The sequence below is a fragment of the Phalangium opilio genome, unplaced genomic scaffold (genome assembly GCF_054372755.1).
Source record: "Phalangium opilio isolate 3A_F unplaced genomic scaffold, DU_Popi_V2 ptg000041l_1, whole genome shotgun sequence".
Lineage (NCBI taxonomy): Eukaryota > Metazoa > Arthropoda > Arachnida > Opiliones > Phalangiidae > Phalangium > Phalangium opilio.
The window spans coordinates 334,356-351,910 of NW_028324165.1; the positions used below are offsets into that span (position 1 = coordinate 334,356).

The window sequence follows — 17,555 nt, forward strand, 5'->3', positions numbered from 1 at the left end:
TATCCGTTTCCCAATCAGGAAATCTGCCAGAGTTAGAGGCGTAGGCTCATTGGGTGTACCTCGTATGAGCAGTTCCCGGTAGAGAAGTTCTCGAAATAGCAGCCGCGATTCCAAAAAAACAGCGGCGTTCTTCAAAACTGCTGTTTTAGAAATAGCGGCTGCTGTTTTAGAAATAGCGGCTGCTGTTTTAGAAATAGCGGCTGCTATTTTGGGAAATAGCAGTGTTTGTCTTCAGTTTCGAGTATTTCTTAACAATACAGTTATATTCGTTGTTTTCGAAAACTACCTTTAGTCAGTAATGTGACCTACTAACGGATCGTGTTTTTAAAGTACACTTAAATATTTCACTATTCTTCAGGCTGTATCAGTTTACAATTCTAATACCAGAATAGAAAATATTTCAAGAAAGCTTATTTTATTTCGGAAGTAGATAATTGTAAACAGTATTTTTTTGGAAAAGGCATATTATTATTTGGGAAGTGAATGAAGATAAACAACAATATTTTGGAAAAGGCGTAACATTGTTACACCATTTCCAAAATATTACTAACCTAAGTCTAACCAATCAAAACAAAACCTAAAAAACCCAACCGAACCGAACCGAACCCAACCCAACCCAACCTAACCTAACCTAACCTAACCTAACCTAACCTAACCTAACCAAACCAAACCAAATCAAACCAAACCTAACCTAACCTAACCTAACCTAACCTAACCAAACATAACATAACCTAACCTAACCTAGCCCAACCTAACCTAACCTAACCAAACCTAACCAAACCAAACCAAACCAAACCTAACCTAACCTAACCTAACCTAACCTAACCTAACCTAACCTAACCTAACCTAACCTAACCTAACCAAACCTAACCTAACCTAACCTAACCTAACCTAACCAAACCTAACCAAACCTAACCTAACCTAACGTAACCTAACCTAACCTAACCTAACCTAACCTAACCAAACCAATCCAAACCAAACCTAACCTAACCTAACCTAACCTAACCTAACCTAACCTAACCTAACCTAACCTAACTTAACCTAACCTAACCTAACCTAACCTAACACTATTGGGGGTTCAAATAATCAACTTGAAGCAAACCATATCTGGCCTAGTTCTATTTAAGTTCATTTTACACAGCGTACACCATAACAAACAACAGTCGTTTTTCGCATTCCTGTTTTTCTGCTCTTTTGAGAACTGCTGTAATGGTACGCCGCGTTTACAAGAACCGCTGTAATGGTACGCCGCGTTTACGAGAACCGCTGTATCGGTAACTGTTGTAACGGGTAAACTGCCATTTCGGGAAACCGCTATTTAGGGAACTGCTGATATGAGGACCGCTATTATGGAATGCGCTCATACGGGAACCGCTCATCTGAGGGCTTCCCGTTAAAATGTGGTTTCTAAATGACGTCCAACTCGGTGATTTCGATTGTTAAGTACAGTTCGAAAAAAAATAAATGTGTTTCTTGTTTAGGGAATTCCATTTCACGTTCCAATCTAATATATCAGCCCTTTAGGGAGTTAGTAGAAGAATATTTCGGTAAAGACAATAGTCCAGGGAATCTAGACATTAACCTTGAATAAATTAGGAGAAAGCTGAATTTTGGCACAATGCTAGTATATGATGACCTCATCAAAATACCAAAAGTCCCCAGTAATCCGAGTGGTGCTTCCCCCGTTTCATCCCCCCTTATGTGAAATTTGTCTTGTCAGGCTCTATTGACATATCTATTCACAAACGTTTCTCAGAATGCTGAAATATGGCTCATTCGTTAGAGAAAGAGCCATACTATATTTAATTATAGTACGCCAAACACCTATCTTTAATCACAATCAAATTAATTAAGTCAAAATAAAAAACTTAAAAACTTAACCCTAACATTTACAGTTTAACTGAGTTTTCCAAATTAAAAATTTTAATTATACTTTTTTCTTATTATCATCGTTTAGAGCTGGTTGTAAGCTTTAAAATAGTATTATTGTACATTATAATAATAATAATAAATATAAAGTTTAATGTGTAAAAAATGATACATGTGTTGTATTGGCGGGATTTTTCACAGTTTGTATTCACAAAATTTGTTTCGTCTTTTACCTATGTTACGTTAGTTTAATTTAATTTAAAACAAAGGATTATTATTATTTTTATAAAAAAAGGAAAAAATTTCCTGGATCTATAATTTCAATTTTTCAACTTTAGTACGCCTTCTTTAAATATATCTAAACAACTAAAATGTTTATTAAAATTTTCAGTCATTCTATTTATCGGTGTATTTTTAATTATATTTTGTTGAAATAGTTTTCTAGACCTAATTCTTTGGTTAGGAACGTAAAAGTTTACTTTACCGAGAAGTTCGCTGCAGTCAATTTTGTTTGTTATTAATTTGTTAAGGAATATTGTGTCCATTTTCATAAGTATGGTTTCCATTGTTTGCAAATTTAGTTGATTTAGAACTGATTTATAGCTGTAGAAGCGTTCTTTGGAGAAATATATGTGGTAGAATTGTACGAATTTCCTTTGAATCCTTTCAATTTTTAATTTCTGCGAGGCACTACTACTATTGTAGATTACTGCTCCAAACAGTAATTTAAATACTTTAGCGAAAATTAGCTGAAAACTTAAATAAGGATTCCCTCTCCCTGAAAGGGGTGTTGCCAGTTGCCACGGTATCTGTCTGTATGGAACTCAAGGAAGAAGACAATTCTTTGGGTCCTTGCCCGTTTCGCCTTCTTTCAAAACCAAAAATTAAGAATTTAATACTATATGATTGAAATCATAATAATTTTTAACTAACTCAAGCAAGTGAATCAAGGTTTAGCATTTAAAGTTCTTTTATCAGTTTATTGAAACAATACGATAAAAGTTTCGTCAATTTACAACAAATCAGAATCTTCTTCTTCAGCAGCAAAACTTATTTCCGGTTTGTTTGTGCATGAAGTACCATTACATTTGCCACACATCGACGTACAAAGTAATCCACTCTTACGACATCCACAGCAGAGACCTGCACGGGCCGAGTTTTTCAGGCCCGACCCAAGCCCGGCCCGGTTTTAGAATTTTGAATAAGCCCGAAACCCGGCCCGAGTCCGAGTACATAGTTGGTTTTTCGGCCCGGTCCGGCCCGGCCCGTTACATGCATTAACCAAGCCCGGCCCGGCCCGGCCCGACACATTGAATGAATTGAACAGGCCCGGCCCGGCCCGGCCCGTTACACGTAGTTCAGTTGTAATTTTTATATTTTTTTACATAAAATCAATGATTTGAATTCATATTTGCTTTAGCGTCGTGTATTATTCATTTCTTTTGATAATTGTTCGTCACATTTGTTCTTAGAAGCTTATACTCATTTAAATAATCTTTCATTTCAACTTTGGATTAAATGAGAATCAAGTTCGGCCCGGCCCGGCCCGATCCGTTAACTTCCAAAATTTTAAAAGCCCGACCCGGCCCGGCCCGTTAATTTCCAAAATTTTGAAAGCCCGACCCGGCCCGGCCCGATACAATTTTCAAAAGTGGAAAGCCCGGCTCGGCCCGACCCGATCGGGCCGGGCCTCGGGCCGGACCGGGCTTGAGCCCGGCCCGTGCAGGACTCTGATCCACAGGATGAACGACACCCTTTTTTGCAATTGCATGAAATCAAGTTAAGAAGTTCGTTAGGAGCTAATTGCTTTAGGCAAGTAACTGGCTGCAGAATGCCGTTTTTTAATTCAAAGCCCCATTCGGTTGGATTTAGCTTTCGACCATTCCAATTCTGAACTTGCAGATATGATCAACTTACAAAGATGCGCTAGAAATTACTCTTTTAATAAATATTTAGTTAGAGATCAGATTAGAACGGCCATGGCTGCCGTCTTGGTAGCAAAAGCCACAACTAAACGTTGTTTAAAGTAATGGATTGTAAGCACAGAAATTTATAAATTACCAAAAATTACCGACCGAACGATAATTTTTGTTTTCCCAAAATTTCAATCGGTAAATTACCGTTTTTAAAAATTACGGTAATTTCACATCTCTAGTTTGAACATATGCACTCGCGTTAAACCGTAATTTCGCACAGCACATTGATTAGTTGTTTCCCGAAATATTTGACCTTCAATTCAACTTTTTCAACCCTAAATAGATGTTCGAGTTGCGTTACGAGCTCGTGGGTCTGTAATTGGTGTCTTCACGACAATTTATGTACTCACAACGCCTCAACGTGTAGTCAAACAACCAATATGACGGACGTAAGTCTTATCATTACTATTAAGCCTTTATTTTTATTACTTTTAAGCCTTTATTTATTTGACTTTCTTTCCGTGTTTTATTGGGCGACGACCTGAGTTTTCTATTTTGTCTTCGAATTTATTTTCACTACTATTTTTAAGTAAAGTTTTATTGCTTTTTTTAGAGCGGTTTTTTTCGGGGGTTGAAGGGCTAAGAGTGGGCTAAGCCCCATCTTATATTGCGCCGGACATAAATATTATCTTTTCCGCTTTCTTTTGTCGTTTATGGCTCTTCAGGGCCTTTTTCTTATATTGTCGGAGTTTGGGGAGGTATTTTCTTCAAGCCTGACCTTTTTATACCAACAATGGGTGCTCTATTTACCGCACCACTCTTAAAAATAATACCGTGATTTATATTTCGTACATAATTGTACTTACTCCTGGGAGGATGTTAAGAAATAATCATTTTTTGGGGGTTGCTTTCGAAATTGGTGCATTCAACAAAAACGTTTTCTCTTGTATTGTGGAAACGTCGTCGGCGACTTGTGTCTATATTTCATCAGGGATAGATTTAATTTTAGAAGTAGGAATGGAGAACAGAGTAGTCTGGGCGCGTGTCATAGTCCCGGACCCCCTTCCACGGGACGGGGGGAATGAAAGAAGAGGCGGGTCATAGCAACAGAGGTAAAAAGGAATTGCGTATTTTTCGCCGTCCCCGTCAGCAACGTTATCAAAACGTAGTTTTAAGTGAGCCAATAAGATAATTTAATCTTTTCGTTACGTGTTGGAGGGATGGGCTCTATACCGGGCTATGAGTCGGACTGAAGTAAATACTAACCGTTCTCTATTCCTACTTCTAAAATTAAATCTATCCCTGATTTAATCTAACGTCTTTGTGTTATGCAGGGAAATGTGAAAGGGATTTACAGGAGCTTATATATATTAATTAATTTAATAAAGAGTAGCAAATACCTCTTAATTGATATGCCAGGAATTAAATTTTTAATGTCAACAAAATGTGGAATATTAGTGATGGCTGGTTTCAATATTTCTATATTTAATACCAATACCAAAATGACTCGACCTTACAAAGGTGCGATAGAAATTTGTCTTTAAATTAATCTTTAGTTAGAGGTCAGATTAGCAAGGCCATGGCTGGCCGTCTTGGTAGCAAAAGCTGCAAAAAACTTTTCAAGCAGTCAAGCAATGTTTAAGTATTAAGTGCTCACTATTCAATGTTGTTTAAATTTAACGGACCATATGCACGTGGAAATAGAAATTGGCATATTATCGTTTTAGTTTTCCCAAAATTTTGATGGGTAATCTTTTAACTGTAATTTCACATTACTATTCACACATTATTTGGAAGTTTGGTGACCAGTGAATTGATTTCATTCGGTTACTTCAATTAAATCATAAGTTTATAAGATCTGTTTCATAAGTATTGCACTACCTATACTTCGTAATGCTAGAGACTTACAGCTCGAGCTAGTTCGAGAACGACAAGCGAGAATTGACTACACTCGGTTTTGCGGTCCATCTTCATATATAGTCTGCATTACTAAGCCTTTGACAGCGCTTCACCAGGCGTCGCTTTACGAGAATCTATGACGTTTCACCGACGTCACTTCATGACAAGCTCCAATTTGTAACCAGTGACAAACTCATGGAACATGTCTTATGAACTCATGATTAAATGTATCGCGACAATTCATTTTTCATCCGTGCACAACACCAAGTATCGAGAATTGTACTGACTACGATTTCCACCATATATAATTAAACTTGATTATTCTATGATAGTTTTGTGAATAAAAATGGCTTCTATTGGGGTAAATAATTCCGAAAGTTTAGCGGCGACCAATCGCGTACCGCCCTGCGTTTCTGCTAACAATGAATTGCTGTAATTCACATTAATCTAAAATGTGGTTTTTTTTGATGTTTTTTCTCGTTTCTAGCTCTCAAACCAACTTTTAATCAAAAGACGGCAACACTGCCCAAGTTTCAGTTTACGAGAGGAAATTTTGCTACCTCACGGAGTGCCCAAAGAGATTGTTATCGACGTTAAAAATTTGCCAAATCCGTCTGTAAGTTCAAATCAAATATTTCAATCAACAGCATTATTATGTCACTTAAACTAGACGGCAACACTGCCCAAGTTTCAGTTTACGAGAGGAAATTTTGCTACCTCACGGAGTGCCCAAAGAGATTGTTATCGATGTTAAAAATTTGCCAAATCCGTCTGTAAGTTCAAATCAAATATTTCAATCAACAGCATTATTATGTCACTTAAACTAGACACGTACAAGAAAATCTCTCAAAATATTTTTTATCCTATTAAAGGTTTTGATAAAGTTTTCAAATCACCAAAATGTTTTAGTTAATATTTTCAAAGTTGCCGATACTAGGCCTAGGCCTAATAGATCAGTAATGGATTCGGCCATTTTTGTTCTGTTTTTAAATGAATTTTTCCGCGAGGCCCGATTGGCTCTCTCATTGTCCAATGTTTCAGCCAACCAAAGAAGGGAACGCGAAAAGTTCACGAACGAGATTTGCGTTCCTCTCGTTGATTAGCTTAGACTTTGTCCAATGAGACTTCTAGTCGAATTTCGCGAGAAAATTCGGAAATTACATAATGTCGACAAGTTTGAAAATGAGTGCTGATGTTTTGGGTAGTTTTAATAGCGTTTTTTGAGCCTATTTTACTATTCTAAAACGACTAATATCAATGTGTTTCGAACCACTCGCGCTCCTTTTAAGCCTTGGCTAGAAAAGCTAAAAACAATGTTTGTCACTACAGGATGATTTTCAATGCACCATCGAAATTGAAGGCGCCAAGGAAAGGGTTAGCGCCCGTATAGAAGACAATAAAATTATTTGTGCGGAAACTGCTGTAAGTTTCCAACCTAAAAATTTTCTCTGAACACCAAGATTACACAGTAAACAATGCCTTTTTTTCGATGTATAGTATACGTACGAGAAAGACGTGGGAGAAGTTAAAGCTATTTTGACTGTTTTGTGGAGACTAGAAACTTTTATCGACAAGACTGACGGTAATTTAATAATTAGTACAAATATCAGATAAGAAGCCGGGATTATTTTTAAAGGCTATACTAAGCCTCCCAGTGTTAAGAATTTTAGTGCCCTCTGCACATTATTATTATTATAATTGCATTAGTTTAAATATTGCTAATTACCCTCTTAATTAATCTCTTAAAACTAAATTTACTTCCATTCATTACTATTTAACATTATATTGCCATTTAATCTTAGTGTCATAAAATTGAACTTGTAAAAATATTGTAAAATTATCTCAGTCTTGTATATATTTAAGATAGCTATGTTCATATAGCACCAGCACCTTTCTTTAACTGTATTTGTTCCTTCTCGAAAAAAGGTAACTTTCCACTACGGGCTGGCGACAAGATTCTTGGAGCCTAACCCTTGCTTGTTAAGACCTCCCAGCTCGTAGTGCATTGACACACGTTGGGGACGGGTTATAATAAAACCCCCAAAAGGCTAACAAAAAAGCTTAGAAACCTAAGGGGCCCGTTCCCAGCAAAACTTCACTCTCGCCTCGGACCCCGTAGCAAACGGCCGAGGAAAATAAACGATAGTCATAGCTCCACTGAGCGCAATAAATAAAAGAGGTTGAAATTAATACCCAAGTAAAAGTTGAAAATAAAACTAAATAATTTACTGAGAATCAAAACGTTTCCTTTTTTTGACAAATACGCGCTTCACCAGCAACTAATTCCAGATTAATTTAGGCTCCCTTAATAAAATAAATAATCAATTCGGTCAATTTTTCAGTCGGTTGAACGAGTTTAAAACAAATAATAGCTCTCCCCAATTTAGCAAATCGCAACATGGTGCCTCGCCCGGGATGTAAAAACCTAAAAACCTAGAAATAATAATCTAATACGCTGTAAGTGAAGTGAACTTTAATAACAATCCGACGAAACTAAAATCGGATTTAATCATGACGACTCCCGAGGAATATACCAGAGCAAAAACTGTTCGGGCAGCCACGAGAAAGTGCGTCACTACTTTAATCACTAAGTTGGATAAACTGATTAAAGACGCCAATGCGTCCGACGACGATATCGAGGACAATATCGCGCTGTTAGCCGTAAAAGAACAAAACCTAGTAAAGCTAGACCAAACTGTGTTGGAATTTCTGACCGATCCGACGGAAATCGACGCCGAGACCACGAGGAATATGCAGTATGAGGATAACATCACCCTGATCAAGCAACAGGCACATCGCAGACTTCGATTAGCCGCCCAAAAGTCAAGAGCATCTTCCAACGCGGAATCATCATCAAACCCCGCCTCTTCTGTAGTCCGCATCAGCAATGAGGAACGTCTTCCAACCCTCATTATCCCGAAGTACTCCGGCGAAATTACGGAATGGATAGGATTTTGGAGTCAGTTTGAATCAATGGTAGCCAATAAAGTAGAATCAAAGGTAACGAAATTTAATTACTTAAAGTCTTACTTAATCGGTGACGCGAGACAAACAATTGGCGGAATGAAAGCGTCCGACGCGAACTATGATGAAGCTGTTAGACTTTTAACTGAGCGCTTCGGTCGACCCGACCTTGTCGTTCACAGTCACAGTAAATGTTAATGACCGTTAAGCCTGTTAATGATTCTAGTAATATAATAGGATTGCGTAACCTTTTTGATACCATACAATTAAATGTAAGGTGTTTGAGTGCATTAGGGGTGAACGCGGCCGACAGCGGCACTTTCATTTGCCCCGTGTTAATAGGGTGCCTACCTCCCGACATTCGGTTAGCGTATAGTAAAAGCCACAACAAAGACGCCGAATGGGATCTAACCGCGCTTATTAGCTTTCTACAACTAGAAGTAGAAGGGAGGGAAACTTGTTCGGTGCTTACCGCTCAAAACGTTCGCGAAAACCCAAACTCCATGCCTGATCGTAATCGTAATCAGGTGAAGGCTGCGAGATTTGAAAAGAAAAATAAATCAAATCCTTCAACGGCAAGCGCGCTAGCAACTACGGTTACAAGAGAAGCTAGAAGTCCCTTCTGTATCTTCTGCGACAACACTAATCACCATAGCGTTGACTGCCAAAATTGGTCAATAGAAGACAAACGACGCGTTGTTTATGAATCGGGGCGGTGTTACATTTGTTTACGAAAAAATCACGACGTATCCGAATGCCGCGCAAAAACTAGAAAGTGTAGAATATGCAATAAAGGCCATAACGCCGTGGTTTGCGAAAATAATCAAGCCAATAAAACGCGTCAAGATTCGGCTTCCTCCAGCCAAAGAGAGGAAGTAACCGAAACCATAACAACAGCGGCTACGCCCGTAACTTCGTACAAATCAGTACGTCTCCAAACTGCGAAAATCGTAGCTAGGAACCCAAATCAACTGGAGAATGCAATGCCAGTAAAGTGCTTGTTGGACCACGCCGCCCAAGCCAGCTTCGTCAAAACCGACGTAGCTAGAAAGTTAAAACTCCCCATCGTAGGCCAGATTCCTATCGAAATCGCGGAATTTGGAAATGAAAACCCCCGCCAAGAAAGAAGAAACCTGGTAAAAATAGTCCTCGAAAGCAGGTGGGACAGCCAGGAAAGAAGGGAAATAACCGCTATAGAGGTTCCCTATCTTTGCAATGTCAGCACAGTAGTGGAAAGTTCCAGTATTGAACATTACGCCCGAGAAAATAGGCTTCAGCTGGCAGACCAACCCGACGAAAACAGCGCGGGAAGCGGCGATGTAGGAGTAATCATAGGAGGCGACGTGTATTTCGACTTCATTAAAGAAGCCAGCGGCATTAAAAGAATTAGCCGACAACTGGTATTCACCGAAACAATTTTCGGATGGACCCTTCAAGGTCAAGACAACTGCGGAGTCACTACCAATATGATAAGCGTCAGAGTGATGAAAATAGGCGTACAAGAAGCCGAGACCGCAAAAATTCTCCAGTCCTTCTGGGACTTGGAAGCCATTGGCATCAAACACGAGGAAGATCCTAACCCTCTCGACGAGAAGGTCGTAGAAAGATTTCGGGAAGATATAGCGTATCGCGAAAACAGATACGAAGTAAAATTTCCGTGGAAAGTGGAAAAGCACACCCTTCCCGACAACAAGGCCGTAGCTATTAAACGCATGAAGAGCCTAATCAAAAGATTTAAAGTGGATCCCATCTTGTACCAAGGCTACAAGGAAGTAATAGAGGACCAACTTGAAAAGGGTATAGTGGAAATCGCACCGGAACAAGAGGTCGCTATCCCAGGTACATATTACCACCCTCATCAACCAGTAGTTAGGGAATCCAGTTCGACAACTAAGTTAAGAGTCGTAATGGACGGATCTTCCCACGCACGAGGCGCCCCCTCGTTGAATGATAGTTTAGACAGTGGTCCAAATTTAAACCCGGACCTGCTGCTTCTGCTGCTTCGATTTCGCAAACATAAAATAGCCGTAACCGCCGATATAGAGAAGGCGTTTCTCCAAGTAGAGCTGGCCCCTGAAGAGCGAGATTCTGTCAGGTTTCTCTGGATCTACGAAATAAATGGGAAAATAGACGAAAATAAATTCGTCACCCTACGTGTGACCCGAGTTCCATTTGGAGTAACCTCTAGCCCGTTCCTCTTGGCGGCGACAATAAAGATACACGTGGAAAAATACGTAGAAAAAGAACCGGAAGCAGCTAAAGCGCTCAAGGAAGATATCTATGTGGATGACTTCACTACAGGCGCCAATAGTGTCGAAAAAGCGTTCCTCCTGTCAAAAAGGTCCGCAGAAATGAGTGAAGCCAGCATGACCTTAAGAAAATGGCAAACGAATTCTGCTGAACTTCGCGCACTATGGGACGATAAAATTAACGACCCCAGTGAAGCCATAAAGTTTCACGGAGAAGCCGAGTCCAGCTGTCAAAGCATACTGGGTCTCAAATGGAATCCAAACCATGACCACTTTTCGTTTGATCTAAGCCAATTAATTAAAATACTACAAGATGTGAAACAAACAAAAAGATACATCTTGAGCGCGGTCGCTCGTATATTCGACCCTATTGGCATTTTAGGACCGTACGTCATACGCGCCAAATTCTTATTCCAAGAACTCTGGACCCTAAAGAAAACTTGGGACGAACCCCTTCCGGAAAAGATAGCAAAAGAATTTCAGATTTGGTGTAACGAAATGACGCAAATTCGAAATATAAGCCTACAGAGGTGTTACTTCATGGAGGAAGGAGAAACCATTAAAAGCCTCCAGTTACACTGTTTTTGCGATGCATCTGCCAAAGCCTATGCCACAGTAATTTACATAAGATATGTAACCAGCCAAAACAACGTAGGAGTATCTCTGGTCACTTCAAAGACGCGAGTAGCCCCCCTCAAAGTTTTAAGCATCCCAAAATTGGAATTAATGGGCTGCTTGCTCGGCGCAAGACTAATTAACAAAGTAAAAGACGTATTTCAAGACGTAACTAAAAATATTGAAACCTTCTTTTGGACGGACTCCACGGTAGCCCTGTATTGGGTACGAGGAACTGAAAAGTCATGGAAGCCATTCGTTCAAAACCGTACAAACGAAATACAAGAGCTCTCCAACGTCCGAAACTGGTATCATTGTCCAGGCGCGAGCAACCCAGCGGACATCCCAACAAGAGGCGCTTCAGCTAATGATCTTGCAAAGTCCCAACGGGTGTACCTCGTATGAGCAGTTCCCGGTAGAGAAGTTCTCGAAATAGCAGCCGCGATTCCAAAAAAACAGCGGCGTTCTTCAAAACTGCTGTTTTAGAAATAGCGGCTGCTGTTTTAGAAATAGCGGCTGCTATTTTGGGAAATAGCAGTGTTTGTCTTCAGTTTCGAGTATTTCTTAACAATACAGTTATATTCGTTGTTTTCGAAAACTACCTTTAGTCAGTAATGTGACCTACTAACGGATCGTGTTTTTAAAGTACACTTAAATATTTCACTATTCTTCAGGCTGTATCAGTTTACAATTCTAATACCAGAATAGAAAATATTTCAAGAAAGCTTATTTTATTTCGGAAGTAGATAATTGTAAACAGTATTTTTTTGGAAAAGGCATATTATTATTTGGGAAGTGAATGAAGATAAACAACAATATTTTGGAAAAGGCGTAACATTGTTACACCATTTCCAAAATATTACTAACCTAAGTCTAACCAATCAAAACAAAACCTAAAAAACCCAACCGAACCGAACCCAACCCAACCCAACCCAACCTAACCTAACCTAACCTAACCTAACCTAACCTAACCAAACCAAACCAAATCAAACCAAACCTAACCTAACCTAACCTAACCTAACCAAACATAACATAACCTAACCTAACCTAGCCCAACCTAACCTAACCTAACCAAACCTAACCAAACCAAACCAAACCAAACCTAACCTAACCTAACCTAACCTAACCTAACCTAACCAAACCAATCCAAACCAAACCTAACCTAACCTAACCTAACCTAACCAAACCTAACCTAACCTAACCTAACCTAACTTAACCTAACCTAACCTAACCTAACCTAACACTATTGGGGGTTCAAATAATCAACTTGAAGCAAACCATATCTGGCCTAGTTCTATTTAAGTTCATTTTACACAGCGTACACCATAACAAACAACAGTCGTTTTTCGCATTCCTGTTTTTCTGCTCTTTTGAGAACTGCTGTAATGGTACGCCGCGTTTACAAGAACCGCTGTAATGGTACGCCGCGTTTACGAGAACCGCTGTATCGGTAACTGTTGTAACGGGTAAACTGCCATTTCGGGAAACCGCTATTTAGGGAACTGCTGATATGAGGACCGCTATTATGGAATGCGCTCATACGGGAACCGCTCATCTGAGGGCTTCCCGGCTCATTGGGGTCATTAAATGTGTACGATAAAGGACGTGAGTTTATGACTGCCTCTGTTTCAGTGAGTGCTGTCTCCATTTCCTTTGAGGTGAGCGTGGCGCGTCCTAGAACCTTTTTCAGGGTGACTTTAGTTGAGCGGACTAGCCTCTCCCACCACCCACCATGCCAGGCGGCGCGTTCCACAATGAAACGCCAAGTTATTCCGTTTGTACCGTAGTACGTTTTGACCTCGTCATCTTTAATGGTTTTCCATAGTTGTTGGAGATCTTTATTTGCCTTATGGAACGTTTTCGCGTTATCGGTGTAAATAACTTTGGGAATCCCTCTTCTTGCTACCATTCGGCGAAAGGCGAGCAGAAATTCATATGTTGTTAAGAGCGGTACCAATTCCAGATGGATGGCCCACGTGAAGAGACATATATAGGCCTTTTCGATTTGACTTCCGTTTTTTACGAGAAGCGGTCCCGCGAAATCTATTCCTAAGATTTCGAATGCCGGGCTTCATTGATTCGTTCTTTAGGGAGAGGCGCTGTGTCGGCTTCTAATGGCTTTGTGTTCGCTAATTTGCAAACAATGCAGTTGTGGATAAGTTTTCGCGCTAATTGTCTGATTGAAGGAATCCAATAACTCTCTCGCGCTTGCGTAATTGTGTTTTGTACGCCGCTATGCAGAACTTGCTAGTGACTTCGTTGGAGAAGGCGATGCGCGATTGTTTGTTTATTATCGATGATTATCGGGTGCTTATTCTCGTAGGTCATATTTGATTCGCCCAGACGCCCTCCAAGGCAGAGAATCCCGTTTTGTTTTAATATAGGCTGATACTTGGCGATTTTTAAAGCACGCGGTATTTGTCGTCCTTGTTTTAGGGCTTCAATTTCTTCAGCGTAATCCTTTTCTTGTACGCACCTGATCCAAGTATTTTCCGCCTTTTCCAGTTCGTTCGCTGTGATAGCGATGGATGGGATTTCGGTGGAGATTTGATTTTTGGCGCGCTGTACGAATCTAAATACGTAAGCGGTTATTCTAAAGGCTTTATTGATTGAGCAATAGTTTTCGAGGTTTATTAGTTTGTCAATGCCAGGTCTGTCCAGAATAGTGACGGCTAGTGCGGTTTTACGTTTCTCCAATTGGGCTTCTTCGGGAATCTTGTCTTGGTTAAATTTATCAATTGGCCATTCTGTTATTTCTAGCTTTAGCCAGTGTGGGCCCTCCCACCATTGTTGGGACTGGGAAGCCCTCAGATGAGCGGTTCCCGTATGAGCGCATTCCATAATAGCGGTCCTCATATCAGCAGTTCCCTAAATAGCGGTTTCCCGAAATGGCAGTTTAGCCGTTACAACAGTTACCGATACAGCGGTTCTCGTAAACGCGGCGTACCATTACAGCGGTTCTTGTAAACGCGGCGTACCATTACAGCAGTTCTCAAAAGAGCAGAAAAACAGGAATGCGAAAAACGACTGTTGTTTGTTATGGTGTACGCTGTGTAAAATGAACTTAAATAGAACTAGGCCAGATATGGTTTGCTTCAAGTTGATTATTTGAACCCCCAATAGTGTTAGGTTAGGTTAGGTTAGGTTAGGTTAAGTTAGGTTAGGTTAGGTTAGGTTAGGTTTGGTTAGGTTAGGTTAGGTTTGGTTAGGTTTGGTTAGGTTAGGTTAGGTTAGGTTAGGTTAGGTTTGGTTAGGTTTGGTTAGGTTAGGTTAGGTTAGGTTAGGTTAGGTTAGGTTAGGTTAGGTTTGGTTTGGTTTGGTTTGGTTAGGTTTGGTTAGGTTAGGTTAGGTTGGGCTAGGTTAGGTTAGGTTATGTTATGTTTGGTTAGGTTAGGTTAGGTTAGGTTAGGTTAGGTTAGGTTTGGTTTGATTTGGTTTGGTTTGGTTAGGTTAGGTTAGGTTAGGTTAGGTTAGGTTAGGTTGGGTTGGGTTGGGTTGGGTTCGGTTCGGTTGGGTTTTTTAGGTTTTGTTTTGATTGGTTAGACTTAGGTTAGTAATATTTTGGAAATGGTGTAACAATGTTACGCCTTTTCCAAAATATTGTTGTTTATCTTCATTCACTTCCCAAATAATAATATGCCTTTTCCAAAAAATACTGTTTACAATTATCTACTTCCGAAATAAAATAAGCTTTCTTGAAATATTTTCTATTCTGGTATTAGAATTGTAAACTGATACAGCCTGAAGAATAGTGAAATATTTAAGTGTACTTTAAAAACACGATCCGTTAGTAGGTCACATTACTGACTAAAGGTAGTTTTCGAAAACAACGAATATAACTGTATTGTTAAGAAATACTCGAAACTGAAGACAAACACTGCTATTTCCCAAAATAGCAGCCGCTATTTCTAAAACAGCAGCCGCTATTTCTAAAACAGCAGCCGCTATTTCTAAAACAGCAGTTTTGAAGAACGCCGCTGTTTTTTTGGAATCGCGGCTGCTATTTCGAGAACTTCTCTACCGGGAACTGCTCATACGAGGTACACCCCATTTTAACATATAGGTGATATTCGTGATAATTAAACTATTAAGATATGAATTTGATTAACTATCACTAAACAGTCATATTAATATTTTGGTAAAATTATCAGTCACAAAACATGGATATTCAGGTAGAATGTTTAGGAATATGCATAGATAAAACAGTGGTGATAAATCGAGTGTTACAAACACATGGAGATTAGTGTATTTTACAGTCCATGAATGCTATCAGTAACACGTGCGAAGAACGAACGTTACAATTTCTAGGGTCACCGTCTCAACCCTGTAATCTTAGCTTTTCAATTTCTTTCTTATTATTGTCCACGTTATATTCATGGTGACGATGAACCGCTCATTCTGTTGTTACAATCTCGTCATCATTGTTACAATTCTATATTCACACATTTTTGTTTTGGCTTGAGGTCGGGTTATCCACAGCATTTTCTATTTTTCATTGCCCAGACTTGGTTTTTGCTATCTTTCCTTCTTCAGTCTCTGTTGCGTTTGATCCAACGATCATAAGTTAGGAGAAGTTTCGTAAAAAATAAGTAACATAATCACAATAAGTATAACACTTCAAATAACTGCAATGCTTAATCCCAAGGGGATTTACATGGAAACAGAATTTAAGAAAGTTCCAGGTGTCTCTAAAACCATATTATACTCCTTGGTGTTTATTCCAACTGGTGTTGCCTTACCAGTTATCACTTCTACGACAGTGTTTGACAAGAAAACACGTCGCTTTGGCGGAAATCATGTTGTACTCAGAAACAGACCTTCGTTAACCTTTCTCATTTAGTGACATACTTTTTGTTGCGAAATCTTACTTATGGTTAATTATCGGTTATTTCTGGCATGTTCATGTGGACTAAAAATTGTACTATGGATAAAATTGTTACAATTGTAGTTTACGTAGCATTTTCCCGGCTCAAGAAGATTGTACTATGTGTATTTTCAATTTGATTAAGTGTAAAAACAGTTTCTAAACGTAAGTTGTCCCTTTAATGAACATAATATTCGTTGTGTACTATAACTATATTGACACTACCCCTTTATTGTTCAAAAAGAAACATATATATTGTGTACTATAACTATTTTGACACTACCCCTTTGTTGAACATATATATTTATATTGTAATATAACTACTTTGACACTACCCCTTTGTTGAACTTAAATATTTACAGTGAACTATAACTATTTTGACACTAAACTTTTAATGAACCTAAATATTTATAATGTAATACAACAAAATTGTAAATCCACTTTTAAAAATCTAAAATTTAACTAGAATTACTCTAATGTTTCTAGTAAAATTATAAGTAACCTTACCTTATAGTTCTAGTTAAAAATAGGCCTTGAATATTCTAAAGTCTAAAATTCAAGGAAATTTGCCTAAAAAAATTCAGAACCAAATTTAGAAAAACATTAACATGGTTCATAAAAACATTCAATAAAACTTTAACCCTTCAATTGTTAAGAAAAGAAAAATATATGCTGTAAACACATGTGCTTCTATCAAGTCCTAAGGAAATTAGAGGGAGCGGTAGGCTGGACTTCAAACTCGCGCCATGCTTTCACAAATACCCAAGAAAGTCCAGCAATGATTGGTCGAAACTAACAAAAAAGTCGAGAGTGCCCGCCCTCTCGAATTCCATATAAAAGGTGACCTTTTCAATTTTAAAAACACAATCTCCAATTTTCTCCACCAATGTAATCAATATTCAATAAAGCCCATTATAATCACTTTGCCCGATAAATATTTCTTCTAACTTAAAATACTCCACTGGTACCTGACAACAATTTTTTGGCTTAGTTTTACTACCTGGATACCCAAAAATCAATTGAGAACCCCCTCAATCCTGGATACCCTACAAGCAGATATTTGGTTGCTATAGAACCCAATTCGAAATCCAAAAATCACTACCCGAGCACCCATAGTAAATAAATGTGTTTAATTTTTGAGATTAACTTGGTTCATTTGAACAATTTCATAAATAATTG

The 17,555-nt window shown here is 38.9% G+C and overlaps 1 protein-coding gene and 1 long non-coding RNA gene across 2 annotated transcripts; both read left to right on the top strand.

Annotated features, from left to right (window-relative positions):
• Window positions 1–4,000: 4,000 nt before the first annotated feature.
• On the top strand, window positions 4,001–6,366 carry LOC149679151 (uncharacterized). The gene is made up of 2 exons (XR_016365904.1): window positions 4,001–4,234; window positions 6,172–6,366. It is a non-coding gene; the product is annotated as an uncharacterized LOC149679151 (long non-coding RNA).
• A 1,098-nt stretch (window positions 6,367–7,464) lies between these two features.
• On the top strand, window positions 7,465–16,874 carry LOC149679152 (uncharacterized). Its single transcript, XM_089834793.1, has 2 exons — window positions 7,465–8,684; window positions 16,016–16,874. Exons 1-2 carry the CDS (start codon window positions 8,196–8,198, stop codon window positions 16,073–16,075), a joined length of 549 nt encoding a protein of 182 aa, XP_089690919.1. The 5' UTR covers window positions 7,465–8,195; the 3' UTR covers window positions 16,076–16,874.
• The last annotated feature ends 681 nt before the right edge of the window (window positions 16,875–17,555 follow it).